General features: G+C 38.0%; 1 protein-coding gene across 6 annotated transcripts in view; it reads left to right on the forward strand.

Annotated features, from left to right (window-relative positions):
• The window catches only part of USP32 (ubiquitin specific peptidase 32), a 76,371-nt gene extending 60,336 nt beyond the window's left edge, over positions 1-16,035 (forward strand). For all 6 annotated transcript variants that reach the window (XM_082776455.1, XM_082776457.1, XM_082776456.1 and 3 more), the window contains exons 21-34: positions 16-121; positions 741-914; positions 1,494-1,668; positions 2,351-2,502; positions 3,241-3,352; positions 3,913-4,124; positions 5,554-5,738; positions 6,897-6,983; positions 7,493-7,613; positions 8,293-8,484; positions 9,083-9,377; positions 9,710-10,143; positions 10,767-10,859; positions 11,397-16,035. In XM_082776455.1, coding sequence (XP_082632581.1) covers positions 16-121; positions 741-914; positions 1,494-1,668; positions 2,351-2,502; positions 3,241-3,352; positions 3,913-4,124; positions 5,554-5,738; positions 6,897-6,983; positions 7,493-7,613; positions 8,293-8,484; positions 9,083-9,377; positions 9,710-10,143; positions 10,767-10,859; positions 11,397-11,570 — 2,512 coding nt within the window. In that variant the 3' untranslated portion in view covers positions 11,571-16,035. The remainder of the gene's footprint in view (positions 1-15; positions 122-740; positions 915-1,493; positions 1,669-2,350; positions 2,503-3,240; positions 3,353-3,912; positions 4,125-5,553; positions 5,739-6,896; positions 6,984-7,492; positions 7,614-8,292; positions 8,485-9,082; positions 9,378-9,709; positions 10,144-10,766; positions 10,860-11,396) is intronic.
• Positions 16,036-18,264: the final 2,229 nt, after the last annotated feature.

The following is an 18,264-nucleotide window of genomic DNA, read 5'->3' on the forward strand; positions in this document are numbered from 1 at the left end:
CTTCATAAATTCTAGGACAAATCCAATAGGAATGAAAGGACACATGGCCAAGTGCTATGGGGATTTGGTTCAGGAGTTGTGGAGTGGGACTCAGAAGAATATAGCACCATTAAAGTTACGGGTAAGTGCAATGCGTGTTATTTAAAGGTAGAAAGCAAGAATTTCTTTGAATAGTGGAAATCTTTTAATGCAATTTTTCCTGATGTTAGCTGTATTGGTTCTGGGACTCAGACTGCTATCTCCCTAGAGGAGGAGAAGGAAACATGGACACACATTCTGTGTGTTAGAAGTTGGCTGTGAAACCACAAGCATGTGCTAGGAAGACAGTCATCATGTGCATTGCTCCAAACTAGTCACAGAATTTAATCTTTCAGGAAAGGGCTGTGTCAGGACAAAATGCCCATGTGGAGGAGGTCGGGGTGTGTGCGTCCTGGTGGTCAGGACTTGAACAGCTTTCTGTTGAATGTAATCATGGTTCAGCAGGTGTAAGCTCAAAAGAGTTAACTGATATGAATCAGAGGTTGTGGCGTAAGATGTGGATTTTTATAGCCCTTGTTAGGAACAGAAGATAATGCATTTACCTATAAATGATCTTTTGTTCTGAAAGCATAGGGAGTTGTCTCTAACTCTTGGCAATTACATTTCTGCTTGTTGACAGCGTGCATCTTCTCTTCAATATTTTGATTTATTTTTACAGCTTTTGTCATGTAACGTTAAGTAACTTTCTGTCCTTTTTGTAGTGGACAATAGCGAAATATGCTCCAAGGTTTAATGGCTTTCAACAGCAAGACTCACAGGAGCTTCTAGCTTTTCTTTTGGATGGTCTTCATGAGGATTTGAATAGAGTTCATGATAAACCATATGTTGAACTGAAAGATAGTGATGGTCGACCAGACTGGGAAGTAGCAGCTGAGGTATGGGGTAAAGCTTTTATTGTTGTTGTTTTGGATTTTTGTTTGTTGGTTTGGTTTGTTTGTTTCTGTTTCCCCCTCATAACACCAAGTTGCTAGAAATTACTTTGTTTCTCAGGAAATCCGAAGTTATTGTTGAGCAAGTATGTGACAATACTCTTGCAGGAATGGACCATCTTTTGAAACTTGTTAGATCTATGATTTAAGGAGTCAGTTTCATCATTGATCTGAAAATGAGCTTGTTTAAATATTATGATAAATGTATAAAGATAAAATCTTTCAATCATTTTGAATGATTCAGAGTAATGAATATCAAAAATTTTTCAAGGTAATGATCCTTTCAGAAGTACTTGAAATGATGTCATACCTTGATTATTGTGTTAAGGAAAATAAGTTTTCTTTATTCTTGTTGAAACTAAATACTTACTCTTTATTATAAATCAGTAAGACACATCTGTGGAAAAGTATTTGAGTTCCATAGGTTGACAAAACTTGCTGGTCTTCCAACACATCCTCTTTCCTGTAGTTCAAGCAAGTAGCCCAGTTTCTAACTTTGTGTTGTTTTCCTGCAATTTGTTTTAGGCCTGGGAAAACCATCTGAGAAGAAACAGATCCATTGTCGTAGATTTATTTCATGGGCAGCTGAAGTCACAAGTAAAGTGTAAAACGTGTGGACATATAAGTGTTAGATTTGATCCTTTCAATTTTTTATCCTTGCCTTTGCCAATGGATAGCTACATGCACCTAGAAATTACAGGTGAGTGATGGTATTTGTTGTAGCACACACAAGTTTATAGGGAGTTAAAAACTGCATATAGAACAGATTTTCAAGGAACAGCTCTAAAACATCCAAATTCTGTGTCAATATTTGTACTTTAAAAATAGTAGCATTATTTTAATGTAAAAGAAATAAGAATTTTCATTGGTTAAACTAAAATAAAAGCTTTAAAAACAGAGCATACATGGTCCATACATTTCCTATCCTGACTAAAAAACTTAAAACAGAAACATGTAAAATTGAGGTTTTGAGAACTTCACTTCTATTCACTGAAAATCTGTGTTGTGGACGTTGTCCTAAAACTGTGTAGGGTGAAAAAGAGAGTGGACAAACAAAAATACTTCACAGTTTGTGAACTACACTATGAGCACCCAATATATTGTTGGAAAACAGGCAAAAGGAAAAATGATAAAAAGCTAAAGAAAATTTGAATCCATTTTCTACTGCCGGTGCAGCAAGGGATTTTCTGACATTTGTCTGCAGATCTTGAAAATTGCCTGATGATAAAATATATATATATATATATATAAAATTAAAAAATATAAAAATCAGATTTGAGTGGGAAAAAAATACTTTCTAATAAGTAAGTAGGTGTAATGTGTTATTCTCATTGAATCTTTCCTGGTTTGCTGACCAGTGTGTTTCTTTTTCCCCTTTAAAGTAATCAAATTGGATGGTACTACACCTGTTCGATACGGCCTGAGATTGAACATGGATGAAAAGTATACGGGTTTGAAAAAACAGTTAAGTGAACTCTGTGGGCTGAAACCAGAACAGATACTCCTTGCAGAAGTCCATAGCTCCAATATAAAGGTAAAAAGAAAAAAAAAAAAAAAAAAGCTGTAAAATACTTCTCACATTTCTGATTATTCTTTGACATATCTGCAGTGTCTTCATGCTTTTTGACATTAAGCTTTGCTCACAAGAAATGTGAAGTAATTTAACTGAACGTGTGATTAAAAAAGTGAGCTTGGTTTTATCTCTATATGAACTTTATTTAATTCATGTTTCACTTTTAAGCTGTAATTTGGCTTACTTCAAATAGGTTTAAAACCAAGTAAACTGAGCCAAAATAATTCAACTGTAAATAAAATGAAAAATGATGTGGAAGCTCACAGAAGTTGAATTGATTAATAATGATATTTAACGAAAACATGAGAAAATCATCTTGAGGTAATAAATCTCAAGGTAGAGTGCTATGATGAGCTTTAAACACCGTCAAGAGGTTGGAGACATAAATGATACCTGGCTTAGTTCTGTATACTGGCTATGTATGTGTTTACATCTGTATTTTTGTTTGCTGTTATTGAATAGGATTTAAGCTAGGGGCTTACAGTGTAGAACCAGTAATGCCTCTCAGGTCTTGCTGCGGCGGTCTGCAAAGTCTTGTGCTTGTTGGCTCTCCTTTATCAAGAAAGGAGTAAAAAAGCAGATGGGAAGGGAGAGATGATCTGATAGGCGTACTGATTTTTCAAAAGAACAAAGCATATAAGGAGTTGCAGATAAAAGCATGTACATATCTGACTAACTTTTTCCCTGTTTGCAATGAAGAACTTTCCTCAAGACAACCAGAAAGTCCGGTTATCAGTGAGTGGGTTTTTGTGTGCATTTGAAATACCCATTCCAGGATCACCTACATCAGCATCAAGTCCTGTGCAGACAGGTAAAAGAACACTTTTTTTCCTGTTCACTTAAAACGTACAGTGCTTGGGTACTGCAGAAATTCAGGAGAAAAACCTTACTACTAAATACAACTGAAAAAGTCAGGCATAAAGAAAAGCCAGATAAGTCCAAGTTTGATGCACAGAGAAGCTGTGAGCAGTCTCAGTGCCTGCTGGTGCCCTGTGATTCATTTTAGGGTTGTGCCCAGGGCAGTAGTCTAAAGATCACTGTATACTCATTTTAGTTAGAAACATGCAAAATATTTTCTTGCTTGTGGATTGGCTGTAAAGTAGGATGTATAAATATGGGAAGTATGGTGTTCAGTTTTGGCTTCTGTTTTGTTGTCTGTTTTCACGTATGGATCATAAACACCTCTATTATTCCTTGTTCTTGCATACTCTGATTTTTCAAAGTTTTAGGCAAATAAAAGATTATGTATTGGTCTGAAGGAGAGTAGCAGATATTTCATGAAATGCATTGAACAGAGTGGAAGGCACGAAGAACTTGTGATAAATTATAGATGCTGTAGATAAAAGTGAGAATGTAATTTTCTGTCTACAGATACCTCGACTGGATCATCAACTAACGGAGCACCCAACATAATGATGAATGGGGACCTTCCCAAACCAACCCTGATTCCCAACGGAATGCCAAATACCGTAGTGCCATGTGGAACAGAGCGGAACCTTGCCAACTGGACTCTGAACGGTCACGTGCCCTTGATTTCTGACAGTCCGTGTACAGGGTATATAATTGCGGTCCATAGAAAAATGGTTCGTGGATTTTGCATTTGTTATAAATTATTCGCATAACGCTGAGAAAGTCAGTGAGGGTATTTTTTATGTCCATATGATAAATTAAGCTGTATTTCTTATGAGGGAACATGAATATGTTTCACTATTATGTATGCACCAAGTTATACGGACACACAGCTCATGTAGATTTAAATTATAGTGTCTAACGTTGGTATATTTTTCTTTCCTTAGTATTGGCATGCTTCCCAGTCCTTTAACGCTGAGATGCATGCTTGGGCACTCACTAGCTCCCTGATTAAATGTTCCAGGATTCTTTGAGCAGAAAAAAAAAATCTAATTAGAGGAACTACTTGAAATGCGTTTCTTCCCCAGCCTGTGGAACAGCATCATTTCTTACACAGAACCAGAGTAAAGATAGATAGTACATTAGTGGATCGTTCTGTTAGCATGAACTGCTCTTCATAAAAGCACCTGTAGTTGTGTTGCACTCTAAATGTCAACGTTGAGTGACTGAACACCTCAAATAGCCATGTGTTCAGTGTGCACTGTCTCCTGACTTCAGACTCTGCTGACATTTAGAACCTAGGGGATGTGGGCTGGGAGGCTCTTTAAGTTCCCTCTTCACTGGGTGTTGGTATGAGGCTGCTTTGCTTTATTCTCTCATATCGTGGCCATTAACCACCTCTATCATTGCCATCTTGATTCAAGTTCGGTAGAATTTCATATGTGATCGGTACAATACTTGTGGGCTGTTACAGTCTGCTAGTTCTACAGCTCACAGTAGGAGTTGTGTGGAAGCAATTCCAGCAATCCGTGCTTGTCATTGTCAAAAAGCTTATTGATGGAAAGGCTCATTTGTAATAAACTTTTGCAAGGCAGTAGTGGTTTACTGTACCTAAGTGTCATTCAGTCACTGTGTTAAATCTTACTTATAAATGAGAGATGTAGCACAAGACCAATTTGTCTGCTTGGAGTAAGTTGTGTACAAGTCTGCAGTGCCTCCTTAAATGTGAAGGTTTTCCTTCTGGAGAGAATGTAAGCTTGCCAAGCATAGAGGTCATTTGGGGACAGGTAGTAACATCACTAGGTGCCTTTCTGCAATACAACATTACCATTTGGTGGGAAAAGTAAGAAATATCCATCATGAAATACAAAAAATTGAACATGGTTGAAATAGATTTATGCTGATATGGTCTAGGGCTTAAACAACATTGCTGTGATATCAGAAAATACAAAAAGAAAGTTTTCAGGTAGTTTCAAATCAGTTATCAAACTTTACTGCTTTTTATATCAAAAAAATGTTGAAATAAAATACTTTGAATAGAATTAATTTTTGTTTTAATTGTTGAAACCTAGAATATAAACCAAGGTCAGCATCCGAGTAATTATGGTAATGTGAATTAATTCATACTTGCATCTGAGTCATTCTTTTATTTCACACTCGCAGATGCGGACAGAACTGTATTTTCTTTCATCTCAGAAGAATCGCCCCAGCCTCTTTGGAATGCCACTGATTGTTCCTTGTACAGTTCATACACGGAAAAAAGACCTGTATGATGCAGTATGGATCCAGGTTTCCAGGCTGGCTAGCCCTCTCCCACCTCAGGAAGCTAGTAATCATGCACAAGACTGGTGAGTTTGGCAGGCCAACCGTTGATTTGAACTACATAATACAATAGCTTAGACTTGTTTACAGAATTTTAAAAGTACTCATTACTTCATTGATTTTAACTTTTCATAATAGCTCTATTGAATGGAGATATGCTTTTAAATGTCAACAATTTTAGGAACAATTTTGTGCGGTTTTTCCTCAAATGCTTTCTGTCTGCAGATTCAATCTAGTGGGTTCTTTTTCTAAGAAGTGACTTTAGAGTCCTAAAATTTTATAATGACAATAATTAAAAATACCTTTTAATGCCTTTTAGTATAGTTAAATATAGTATTCCTTCCAGGTGCGCTTAAAGATAGGTTTTACCCAAATTAATTGGCTCATTCTCATGCATTGATTGATAACTCATTATATCCGTCAAATGGAAAAATAATTGAACAGTCTGTCCTATGATAACATTTCATGTATTTAACAATGAATTACTACATTGTTCATTCATCAGTATGCCAGGGAATTTTGACAATTATTAGTAGCTGTGAGCGTGACTCTAGACTAACTGATTTTATGTAGTCAATTTAAACCAGCGAGCCTGTGTCCAAGTTAACTGGGCTAGAAAAGAGATACAGGGTAGGATGTTGTCCTGTTTCTTTCAAAATCAGTGAGTGCATTACTGTTCATTTTCTGTAATTGCCACTGCATGTGGCAATTTTTTGAACGCCTTCAGAAGGCATGAGGCAAGGGTCAGATACTATACGTGTTTCCATTATTTTAGTTTTCAGAAGGTTATATGAAAAAGTTCATTTCCAAAGCAGGAGGAACTGCAGTTGTTTAATGGATTTCCATTTCTATTCCTCTGCAGTCATATTAGTGTGCTAATAAAATGAAGTAGTACTGATGGTAGTATGAAAATGTGTGACTGTGCCTGCTAAAGCTTTAAATATCCTTTTTTTTTTTTTAATAGCTCAGTGGTGATCCTGATGAGTAGACTTAAAGCTAATGCTATGATATGTGTACTTGGAATTTAGGTGACATAAAGGCAGGTCTTATTTCAATATCTTATGCTTAATATTCATTATCATTTGGATTTTTTAGGTGTTTTAGCAAACAGAGTGAAGGAAGGTGAAAATTAATTGGCAGTCTGAATGAATACCTGTTTCATGTTGTGTTTTCTTCTGTTTCAGTGATGATAGCATGGGATATCAGTATCCATTCACTCTAAGAGTAGTTCAGAAGGATGGAAATTCTTGTGCTTGGTGTCCATGGTACAGGTAAATTGTCCTTTTTAGATTTAAGGAAAGGAATCACTTCAGCAGAAATGTAATTTATGGTAATGGGTTTTTGATACGTTTCAGACTTCAGAGGTAATATCAATAAGGATCTAGAATCTAATTTAACCAAAACCCTCACATGGCAGACTTTCACTGCAGAATAGCTTTTATGACTTGGAGAGCTGAAAGCCCCGCTGACAGAAACCTTAAATTAGGAGATAGACAGGAGATTATCAAAAAAACTCTTAACCCCTTACAATTTTCTGTGTGCATATGTGCCTACATGCAGGCACGTACATGTACATATTTGGATGATTTGTGGGGATTTCATACAAAACTAAACATTTTTAGATGTAGGTCATCTCTCCTCACTAGTTTCTCTGCCATTTGGAGAGTAAGAACTAAAGTGGACCCTAAGAGTGCACTTGGAATTTTTCCAAAGCGTGAAGTAAGGTAAAGCCAAAAAGGGTTTGGACAGTTCACTTACTGCATCTAACTTTTTGTCTTAGATTTTGCCGTGGCTGTAAAATTGAGTGCACAGAGGACAGAGCTTCTGTTGGTAACGCTTACATTGCTGTAGACTGGGATCCAACAGCACTCCATCTACGCTACCAGACATCACAGGAACGGGTAAAATTGCTACACAAACCCTTCATTGTTTGTTAATAGTTCTGGAGTACAACCTTTTTCACTAAGACTAAATTACGAAGGCACTCCTTTTTCTTTTTCATTAGGCATTTGATTCTTACTGTATCAATTTTCTGTTAAACTAAAAGCAGTAATCGTAGAACAGTATATTCTGTGAATAAATTAGTTTCTTAATGTTACACCTCTTACGTAGCGATAATGTGCATGGGAAGCTTTTAAAAAGCCACAGCAGTGTATTTATTGCCCGTTGTGTTGGTTCTAGCCACAATATTTTACAAAATATGTTAATTTGATAGATTTTCTAAGGATGCCAGTGCCATAAACAGTTATCCATATGAGTAAATCCATTTGATTCATTGAGTCTACAAAACAGATCTAAAGGTAAATACATGGCCGAGTTCAACTGGAATAGCTATTCAGATTTACGAGCAGAATCTATAACCTTGTGCTTCATGGATGATTCTGTAAACAAAACCCAAGAATAAGGACTGCGTTATTTGTATGTCTCCCTCTTCATAACTGAAAAAAATCTGCTAAAACTTAGTGCATTTAGCTTAATCCTAAATATAACTATATGATGTTATTTGTACAATACTGTGAACAGTCTTCCTCTGAGCAGTTTGTATGTTTCCAAGTCAGAAACAGTTCTATCTCACTTCAGATTGTAGAAGAACATGAAAGTGTTGAACAAAGCCGACGAGCTCAAGCAGAGCCCATCAATCTGGATAGCTGTCTTCGAGCCTTCACCAGTGAGGAAGAACTGGGGGAGGATGAGATGTACTACTGTTCCAAATGCAAGACCCATTGCCTGGCTACAAAAAAACTAGATCTTTGGAGGCTTCCTCCTATTTTGGTATGATATTGTTTTGACTCTTCTACAGCAGCAGAATCAAGCTGCATTGGTTACAAATTCGAATTGCTAACTACCTCTTCGTGTTCTGAATAAGATTTGCTTTTGTTCACAGTCTCAGGAGGGGCATTGACTTAGTTCACATCATGCATTTCTGTACTGCAGGAAAATAGCAAACCTCAAAAGCTTTTTTTTTTTTTTTTTTTTTTTATCTTTTTAGCTAATACAGCAAAAGAGGCATTTTGCATTCGGTTTTGTCTGTTCTGACAGAGTTCACACTTTGGCAGTGTTTCTGGCAATGTGATCTTTTGTCTAGTTGTGTAACACCTGCTGTTGTTGGGTTTGAAACTTGGTAGGTTATTCAGAACACTACAATATGGATCACTGAAGTGAAGCAAACTTTTCCATCATTTCCCCATGAAAACATTAGTTCCATATTTTACCATCTTGATCCTACAATCCAAATTGTCACATACGATGTGGTTACTCCTTTTATTAATATGTGATAAAATGTGTATGCTTCAGGAAAAAAATATTTTAACAGTTAAATCTACTCACTGTGATATAATTCTTTATTTTTCTCTAACATATTTGTTTTTAGATCATTCACCTGAAAAGATTTCAGTTTGTAAATGGCCGCTGGATAAAATCTCAGAAAATTGTTAAGTTTCCCCGAGAAAATTTTGACCCAAGTGCCTTTTTGGTACAAAGGGATCCAAGTCATTTTCAAAGAAAGCAGTTAACTCCTCAACTTGATGACCTTCCTGAACCACGGACCCCTCTCCAAGGGGAGTCTAAAAAAGTAGATCTGCAGATTACTTACACAGCAGAAGGAGATGCACTGAACAGAAGTCCATCGTCCCTTAACACTACTAATGTCTTGAATAATATCAAAGGTAGGTAATAATTAGGGAAGATTCCAGTAAATGCTGCTACTTGGGGAAAAAAAAAATTAGTTTTATGACTTTTTTTGTTTGCTTGTTTGCCAAAGCTCTGCACTTACTCTGAAATGATCATTTCTGTTGTTGTTTGCTCTGGAAAGCTTAGTGAAACTCCACCACTTAAAAAAGCAATAATAATTAAAAAATTAGCGACAACAAATATTGGGACTGTCTACTTCAGGGTAGTGGTCTGGATTAAGACTGAGGAATTTTCAACAAAAATTTTTAATAAAAATTCTAGACCATGTATTTACTTACCTTAATAGTCCACATATTTTCTATTCTAGCATCTCCATCTTTGGGGAGGAAAAGTGGAACCAGCTGTCCTTCAAGTAAAAACAGTAGCCCAAATAGTAGCCCAAGGACTTTAGGAAGAGGCAAAGGGCGTTTGCGGCTACCACAACTGGGTAAAAACAAACTATCGAGTAGCAAAGAAAATTTGGATGCAAGTAAAGAGAACGGTACTGACCAGGAACAGAAATTTACTTCTGATCGAAGTGATGCTCTTACCAGAGGGCAGATTTTGGGTGGTAGCCAGAGTGAACTGTATACTGCTCAGGACAATGAGATGACTCTAGCCAATGGATATATTTGTGAACAGAATGCATATAGTAATGGCAGTATCAACGGTCAAATTGATAACCACAGCGAGGATGATATTACAGATGACCAAAGAGAAGACGTTTGTGTTAACCCTATTTACAATCTATATGCAATTTCGGTAAGTTGGCTTTTTATGCGAGTAAACTATCTTTGTGTGGCATTAATTTGACTAAATTTTTTTATTGTTTACATTAAAAAAGTAGAGATTTATCAAAAAAAAAAAAGAACAAAGTAGAGCCACTGTCAGCAAAGTCAATTTAGTATAAAACTCAAAATTAAAATCCAGCTCAAAAGTATCTGTGTGTTTTTTCTTCTTGAGCATGTAAGCTTAGCAAGCTCCAGGTATTTTAAAAGGAAAGAAAAAAGTGAAGCGCAGTCAGAATTAGCACCAACATTGATTGTGTGACCATTTTAGCTTTTCTGAGATTAGAAAACAATTAAGTAAAATTTGGTGGTAAAGGAAAAAGGCAGAAAGAGGTGTGAAAGGGAGGCTGCGTTTGGATCGGGCATGTTGAGCTGCCAACCTCAGCATGCATGAGATGTTTTTGGCATATTTAATGTGCTGTTACTTCAGAGGAAAGAGGTTTTGTTTAAGAGAGTCTGCAACATTTAAGCATCTTCGGCATGTATAGATTGTCATAGACCATTGTCGCTCAGTTAAAAATCATGAATTTCTTATACTGCTCCGTGAATTCTCAGTTTTGATGTTTGATCCAAAATTTTCTTCTTCATTTTCTTCAGTGCCATTCAGGAATTATGGGAGGGGGTCATTATGTCACTTATGCCAAAAACCCAAACAACAAGTGGTACTGCTACAACGACAGTAGCTGTAAGGTAAATCATTTGTTTTTGTATCAAATAATTACTACCTTGGGTACCTAGAGCCAAAGAAACTTACATTTTGTGAGAACCGTTCTTTTAAAAATCATGAACGTTTCAAAAGTATTTCAGACAAATATTACATTTTTAATCTAAAGTGTACATGAGATTTTTTTCAAGTTAACATCTGTTCATCAGCTGCTGTAATGTGGTTAAGATGCTTGTTTTGTACAAAATGGAAGTGTTACTAAAAATGGAAGTCTAAAAATATTTTTTCATGATACTGGCTGTTTTGTATTCAATTACTGAATAATTAAGTTCCAATATTTCAAAGTGTTTGCATTTAACACTTTAAAATGTCATACTTTTCAAGTAAATAATGGAACCTGATAGATGTAATAAGGAAGACAGAAAACTTGATCCTTCTTGTAAACAGCCACTTAAAAATACCGTTTCTAGGGCAATTGCGTACATTTTGAGTTCAGTGACAGTAACACAATTGTACCACTGCCTATTTCAGAACGTGTTTTTCTGTTGTGTTTTTTTTTCCAGGAATTGCATCCTGATGAAATCGACACCGACTCTGCCTACATTCTTTTCTATGAGCAGCAGGGGGTAGACTATGCACAATTTCTGCCAAAGATTGATGGCAAAAAGATGGCAGACACAAGCAGCATGGATGAAGACTTTGAGTCAGACTATAAGAAGTACTGTGTTTTACAGTAAGCAGATGATCTTCCATGGACTGTTTTGAGAATGTGAGGGATAACACCCTGAAACTTACATTTGGCAAAAATGTTATTGAAACAGATAAGCTAAGTGTAGTTATCGTACCCTGTGGTCTGAAAGCACAAAAAGAAAACCCTAATTAAATAGCAGTTAATATAAAGATAGTATTGTTTTGTTCTGTTATCTCACTACATGCTCTAAACATTTCTGATGTTAGACATCAGGCTGAGACTGCCATTTGGCCTTTAAATAAAATGGTTTGAGAAAAGCCAACTAGGACCAAATAAGAGGTAAATTTAATAGTCCAAATAAGAGCTAAACAAAGTAGTGTAGAGTTTACCAACTATTCTAACAACCCCCTAAAGCTCTCTTTAGATTTAAGATAATGGGGAAAAAAAATGTAGTGTTGTCTTTGGACAACATGATATTGCTACCTCCTTTTTCCTGCAGTTTTATTGCATTTTATTGGCAAAACAGGGAAAGTAAGAGAATGGAAAGTGCACAAATTTAAAGAATGAACATCGTGAGTAGGAAAAGTTTCCAGTTTTGCCGCCACTAACGTGTCAGTTGCTTGCTTTCTGTATGTTGGGAGCACAACCAAATTATAATTTGAGGTGAGATTAATTTCTACTCTTGAATGGTTTATTATAACTGTGTTTTCTCCACGTGTTGGCTGTGCAGATCAACAAGTTTCAGGAATGGCTTTTCTGCCTGAAGTGTGCTATCTTAAACTTTTGAGATGCCTCATTAAGAAACTTCAGGTTGAAGAGAGTAGCTGTGATTACACGCATGGTGTCTTAAAATGTGCACATTGCACAAAATGTTCCCAGCTTTTGGAAGGAAAGATGCTTGAGCTTATGTTTCATAACTGGTGTTGCTTTTAAATTTGCACTTTTAAAAATTCGTATAATTAAATTCAAAAACATAGTTTGTTTTTGTTGTTGTAAGGGCTCTGGAGTGAATGGCTGTGAATTATCCACTGTGTATTTCAAACAAATAAGAAGCTGTGGTTGTCAGGTAGCTATCGTAGCATTCATGGATTTGTATTATTTTTTTATTGATTTCTTAATTTAATAGGGTTTCTCTTTTCAAACGTTGGTTGCCTTTCAAATTTTCTTTCTTGTAACAGGTTATGCTTATACTTGCAATTAAAACAAAATTGCTTTCCGTGCCCTTGCAAGATGCTCTTTGGAGTCAATGGGCTTACTGCATGAAGGAAAGCCTGAGCAAGTCTTAGCAGAGACTGGGAAAGAGATGGTTATTTTTTGAGTAGGCATTTCTTTAAACATTTTCAGTGTTAAATTGTTTGCATATATGAATGAAGATAAATGTTTCACCTTTTGTTCTTCAGCTGAGTCTAAGAAGCTTACTAATTCCATGTGTCATCTTCCAAATTCTTTAGATTTCGTAGCTTCACTAACAATTGATACTTACGTCATTGATCTCTGAGATAAATGTTTGGCTTCTTTTTAATGTGTTTTACAAGAATGCCAAGCCTACCAGTAACTGTATGATTTCCAGAAGGATCTGGGTTTTATTTCCATTAAAAAAAAATTATATCAGCTGATCTTGCTGTCTGTACTCTGGCAAGAACTTCCCTGTCTTTGTTGGAGGTTGTGTCTCTGTCAGGACAGCAGATGAGTTCCCACCTAAGTATTGTCTTACTTGTGAGGTGTTGCTCCCTGTCCCGTTGATGTGGTTTGATCCCACAGGCAACTCAGCACCATGCAGCCTTTTGCTCGCTCCCCCCACAGTGGGATGGGGGAGAGAATCTGAAAAATGGTTAAAAGCTCATGGGTTGAGATAAAGACAGTTTAATAGGACAGAAAAGGAAGGGGAGGAGCTGTGCCAGGAGGAGCCGTGTTTCAGTACCAGCCATTTCAGACACAGCTCGAACCCCTTCATACACTGCCAGTAGCTCTTTCAGCTGCAGTTAGGCCTCAGAATCCCCAACTCCAAAACCCTAGGGCTTGGCCTCGGGTCTCCCTGGGCTCTTTTTGCCAGAGGCTCCAGGTGGGGCCATTCTCCCCGAGGGCCCCTCCGGTCCTGATCAGAGTATTCATCACTCACTTCTTTGCGAGTCATATACCCAAGCCTCTAGGGCCGAGGTAGATTTTCCATCCAAATTCCTCATGTCCTCTCCGTGGTTGTGCAGGTAAAACCAGGGGGACACGTGGTGTGTACCCCCCATATCCCCCACTTAAGCAGAGCAATGCTTACTCCTAATAGCTGAGTGGCTTCCCTGCCCTCTGATTGCAGGCTACAGGTCCTGCTCTCCCAGTGTCAGAGCAGCCAGGTGTTGATGTGCTTGCCTGGATGATGGCTGAAACCCTTTGGGAGGTAGTTGCAGCTGACTCAGGGGTAGGAATTGGGTGTCTGCTGCCTTGTTTGTGAGGTCTGCCTCTTCCTCGTGTTCCTGTGGTAGCCCTGCTTCGGAGTAGTTTGCCTCGTCCGCTTCTTTCGCTTCTTAGTGGGAGTTTCTTCTCTTGCTGAACGAGCTAACTCCTGTGTCCATTGCTGCTTCTTGAAAAGAGGAGCAGCTGATTCTGGCACGGTTTCCAGCTGCAGTGCGTGTTGTGGGGTGGGATTAGCTGCAGTGTCTGGCGTTTTGTTGTCAGATCCGGAGACCTTCCCTTCCCCTTGCGGGCGCTGAATCATGTTGAACAGGGCTCCCGGTAGGCACGGGCCAGGTCCCAGCACATGGCAGCAATCTGTGTCTCTGGAATCGCCAGGTGACAGCGTGCTCTTTCCAAATATTTTCCTAGCTTTTCAGGATTCTGCACTTGTTCAGGGGTGAAGTCCCAAAGCGCTGGAGGTGCCCACTGCCCCACGTACCTGCCAGCCACTCCTAACTATGCTGTCTCTGGGTGGCATTCTTAAATAGCTGCTTAACCTTGAACAAAACAAGAAACGTGTTCAGGAGACATAGCAATAGGAACATGATGGTTTGAACATCCCAAGGTTATTCAAAATTCTCAAGAGATATTGTGACTAGCCTGGAGGAAAAGGGGAAGGTGAAGGAGAAAAGGAAGGGGAAGAAGTGTGGGGAAAGTGTCTCCCTTGTCTCCCCCATAGATTGTTTCTCTAGGAAAAAAGGTAAAGAATATAATTATTTATAGTTGCTGAGAGATGGTTCCTGAAGTATGAGGATGATGGTAATGTAGAGTACAAATACCAGATTAATCTCACAACCAGTAATTTTATCGCATCCTAAGCCACTGTTACGCAGAACAGCAAAGCGATAACCTTAAACCAGCCCCCAGGGATGTTCCCCAGGGACAGGGAGCGTAGGCAGCAAGCGAGGTGTTACACAGCACGGCTCTGAGAGCAAAAATTCCAACATTGTGACCAGCAGCTGTTAAACTAACACAACGCTTATACCAATTTTGTTTTAATGTGCTCTGGTCAGCTCTGTCATTACCTCAACCCTTCATGCCCCACGTCGGGTGCCAAAAGGACGGCCATGGTTTAACCCAGCTGCCAGCTCAGCACCACGCAGCCGTTTGCTCGCTCCCCCCACAGTGGGATGGGAGTGGGAATTGAGGAAAATAAAGTAAAAAAGGTAAAAGCTCATGGGTTGAGATAAAGACAGTTTAATAGGACTGAAAAGGAAGGGAAAACAATAGTAATAATAGAAAAAAGACTGTAAAACAAGTGACGCGTGATGCGATTGCTCACCTCCCATCCCCAAGCAGTGGCTGCACCCCCCGGCCAGCCCCCCCCAGTTTTATGTTTGCAGGACACTCCTGGTACGGGATATCCCCGGCCGCGTCCCCTCCCTGCTCCTCATGCACCCCCAGGCACGAAGCTGAGTCCCTGGCCCTGTGCAAGCACTGCTCAGCAGCACCTAAACGTGTGGGGTTAGCAGGTTGTTCTCCTCCTAAATCCAAACTGCAGCACCACGCCAGCTACTAGGAGGAACATTACCTCTGTCCCAGCTGAAACCAGGACACCCATACACCCTTTTATCTTTAAAGTGGTCTAAACACTGAGACAGAAGAAAGGCGCAAATTGTGAGTTTCTAGGTTAGAAGGTTTTTTTCAGTTCCCGTTTGTCTGTTCCTCCCTGCGCAAACTCCATGAAAAGTGAAAGATTTTCATCTGATTTTTACTTTAAAATGTTTTATTTAAGCAGGTAGCACAATCTACTAATGTTATTTGATCTTTTGTGTTTGTTACATTGGTTGTAATTAATTTTTTAAATTAAATTAATTCATGATTTAGTAGTAAATTTATTAAGTTAACTATTAACTATATTCACTTTGTAAATTATTGTATAAAACTTATTGACAATGCACTGACTTTAGAAAGATGTTAATGTACATAAATACCTTGTAAATAAATAGTGTTGATGTACTGGAATATGAGCTGTATTAAAAAAGGTATCGGTAATTGTATATGGAGTGAACCTGTTTATCTGTAACTATATTATTCAAACAAATTAAATACTGTGGATGCAGATAAAGTGTCACTTCTTGTCAGATAATTTTTTACTATTTTTTTGTTATGAAATTTCTGTACTGTTTTCATTAAGCTTAAATGTATTTTTCTATCCCAAAGGTTGAAATGTGTAAGCATACAGCAAGTCTTCGCAATTTGTCCAGTATTGCTCTCAGCAGGTCTGAAATATCTTTGCAGTTACTTCTACATTTTAATTTATTTTAGTTTTCCTTTTGAGGACATTCTGATTGGTTTTTAGAATTAGTCCATTTAATCATATTTAAAATGTAAGCCAGTATACGTGAGAGAAAGAGAGTGAGAGCGACATCTCTCTGCAATAAGTCTGAAGAACCAGCACACTGAATTGCATTTAATGAAATGGTTCCCTCATTTTTCTGTGCTGTATTTTTGGTAGACCTGAAATGAGATCAGTGATGACTTGGAAGCACAGGGGCTGCACCTGGAGATGCTAGTTACCTACTCCTGAGAATCCCTGTGTAGGTTATTAAAGTAGAAAAAAGAAAATCATTCTTTTTTAATATTGTTTTATTTTTGTTGGTTTAGTTGGGCAATTAAAACTCAAGCTGTAAAGGATCTGCTGGGTCTCATACAGTAATGTCTCCTTTTGATTTTAACAAAGAGTAGATAAAATAAAGGTTTTGCTTCAAAACGTTCCGGAAAGAATAGAATTATAAGACAATTATGCAAGGATTTCTATCACTTGCGAATTTGATAGTAAGTTGAGACACAGCTTTCAATGGCATATGCTGAATTTTTCCTTCAATTGGCATTGGGGCCATGCAGTGGTGCTCAGCACCACAGGGTGGCAGCGCTGCCTGCCCTGTCCAGCCAGCAATTTCTGAAAAAACTCTTCATGTTATGGTAGAACCTGAAGTAAATGGTGCTTAGTAACTTTGTACCTACTTGCTTAGTGCTTAATTTAATTACTTTTGTATAATTGATCATAGACATTTCAGGTTGAGCAGAGTACCTGTTTCCATCAGACAGAAGCAGAAGGAAACAATTTGTACAAAAGACATAGGAGCAAAAGGAAAGAAGCAAGTTAAAAAAAAAAAAAAATACAGTTCATAAGAACAGGCCAAGAAATAACAGGTTTGTACTGTGCTGTGTAGGTGTTTGTTCTTCAGATATTAGTTTGCCTAGGTGGAGAATGAAGCTGCAGCAAAGGAAATTCTTTCCTGTAGCTAAAGGAAGAGAGTCACATGCTGCGGCACAGGCAGTCATAGTTTCCTCTCCTTTTGTTTTGTAACCTGTTACGTCTGTAAAATCACAGAATAACTTGGTCTGGAAAAGAGGAGGTGATCTGCTCCCTCCAAATGTTACAAGTAGGCCTTGCTTCAGGTATTGTACCAGCTCCCTGTATTGTGGACGTGGTCAGTACAGAGGGTGATGTTTTCCGTTACCTTTTCCTTTTCTTTACGGGTCTTAGCAAGTGTGTTTGCTGTTATGCACCACTAGCTCAGTAGGTTGCCTTCTTTTCCAAACAATTTATAAAGGGAAAAAAACGTGAAGCCATCCTGAAGCTCATCTTATTTCTTCAGGTAGTACTAAAAAGTGGAATTTCAGGTAAACAGAGGCAGTGAATGGCTCTTTAGGAGCATGCACTTCATTGTGAATCCCAGTTAACTACTAGGTTAATGCTAATGGCAGAAAGTCCTTGGGAAAAAATGCACAGCATACAAAATGATCTTAATGTGGTAAATTCTACCAGGGAGCTGGCTTGTTTGATGTGCTGCTGCTGCAGGAAGCACTTCTTTCATGTGTCAGATCCATAACAGAGATTTACAAAGAAAAGATGAAGAATATTTGAGAAAATAGCGGTCTTTTTACTCAGTCGAATATTAGATTTCCTCTAGAATCTTGTTTACTGTTATTATTTTAATGCATGCCACTGCCTTTCAGATGTGTGCTACTGGTACATTTTTAGATGAGGCAAGACTTTAGATTAGTAACTGGAAAGTCATAGGGAAAAGTCTTGTTTAATCACCTGGAGAGATAACAATGCTGAGACAAACTTACAGGAATAAGAGGTCAGAATTCATCCTGGTGTTGTTTGGATATGAATTTGTAGATGGATTTCACTTTAGAAGTGAAATAAAACTTCAGATGGATGTGGATGCAGTCCTTGGTTTGTGGAATTTCTCAAAACAAACAAACAAAAAACACCCTGAAACCATAACTCTAATAGCTCTGATAAGCAGATTATACCTGAACTGTATTTCCATCCTAAA

The sequence above is a fragment of the Aythya marila genome, assembly GCF_965140915.1.
Source record: "Aythya marila genome assembly, chromosome: 20".
NCBI classification, from domain to species: Eukaryota; Metazoa; Chordata; class Aves; order Anseriformes; family Anatidae; genus Aythya; species Aythya marila.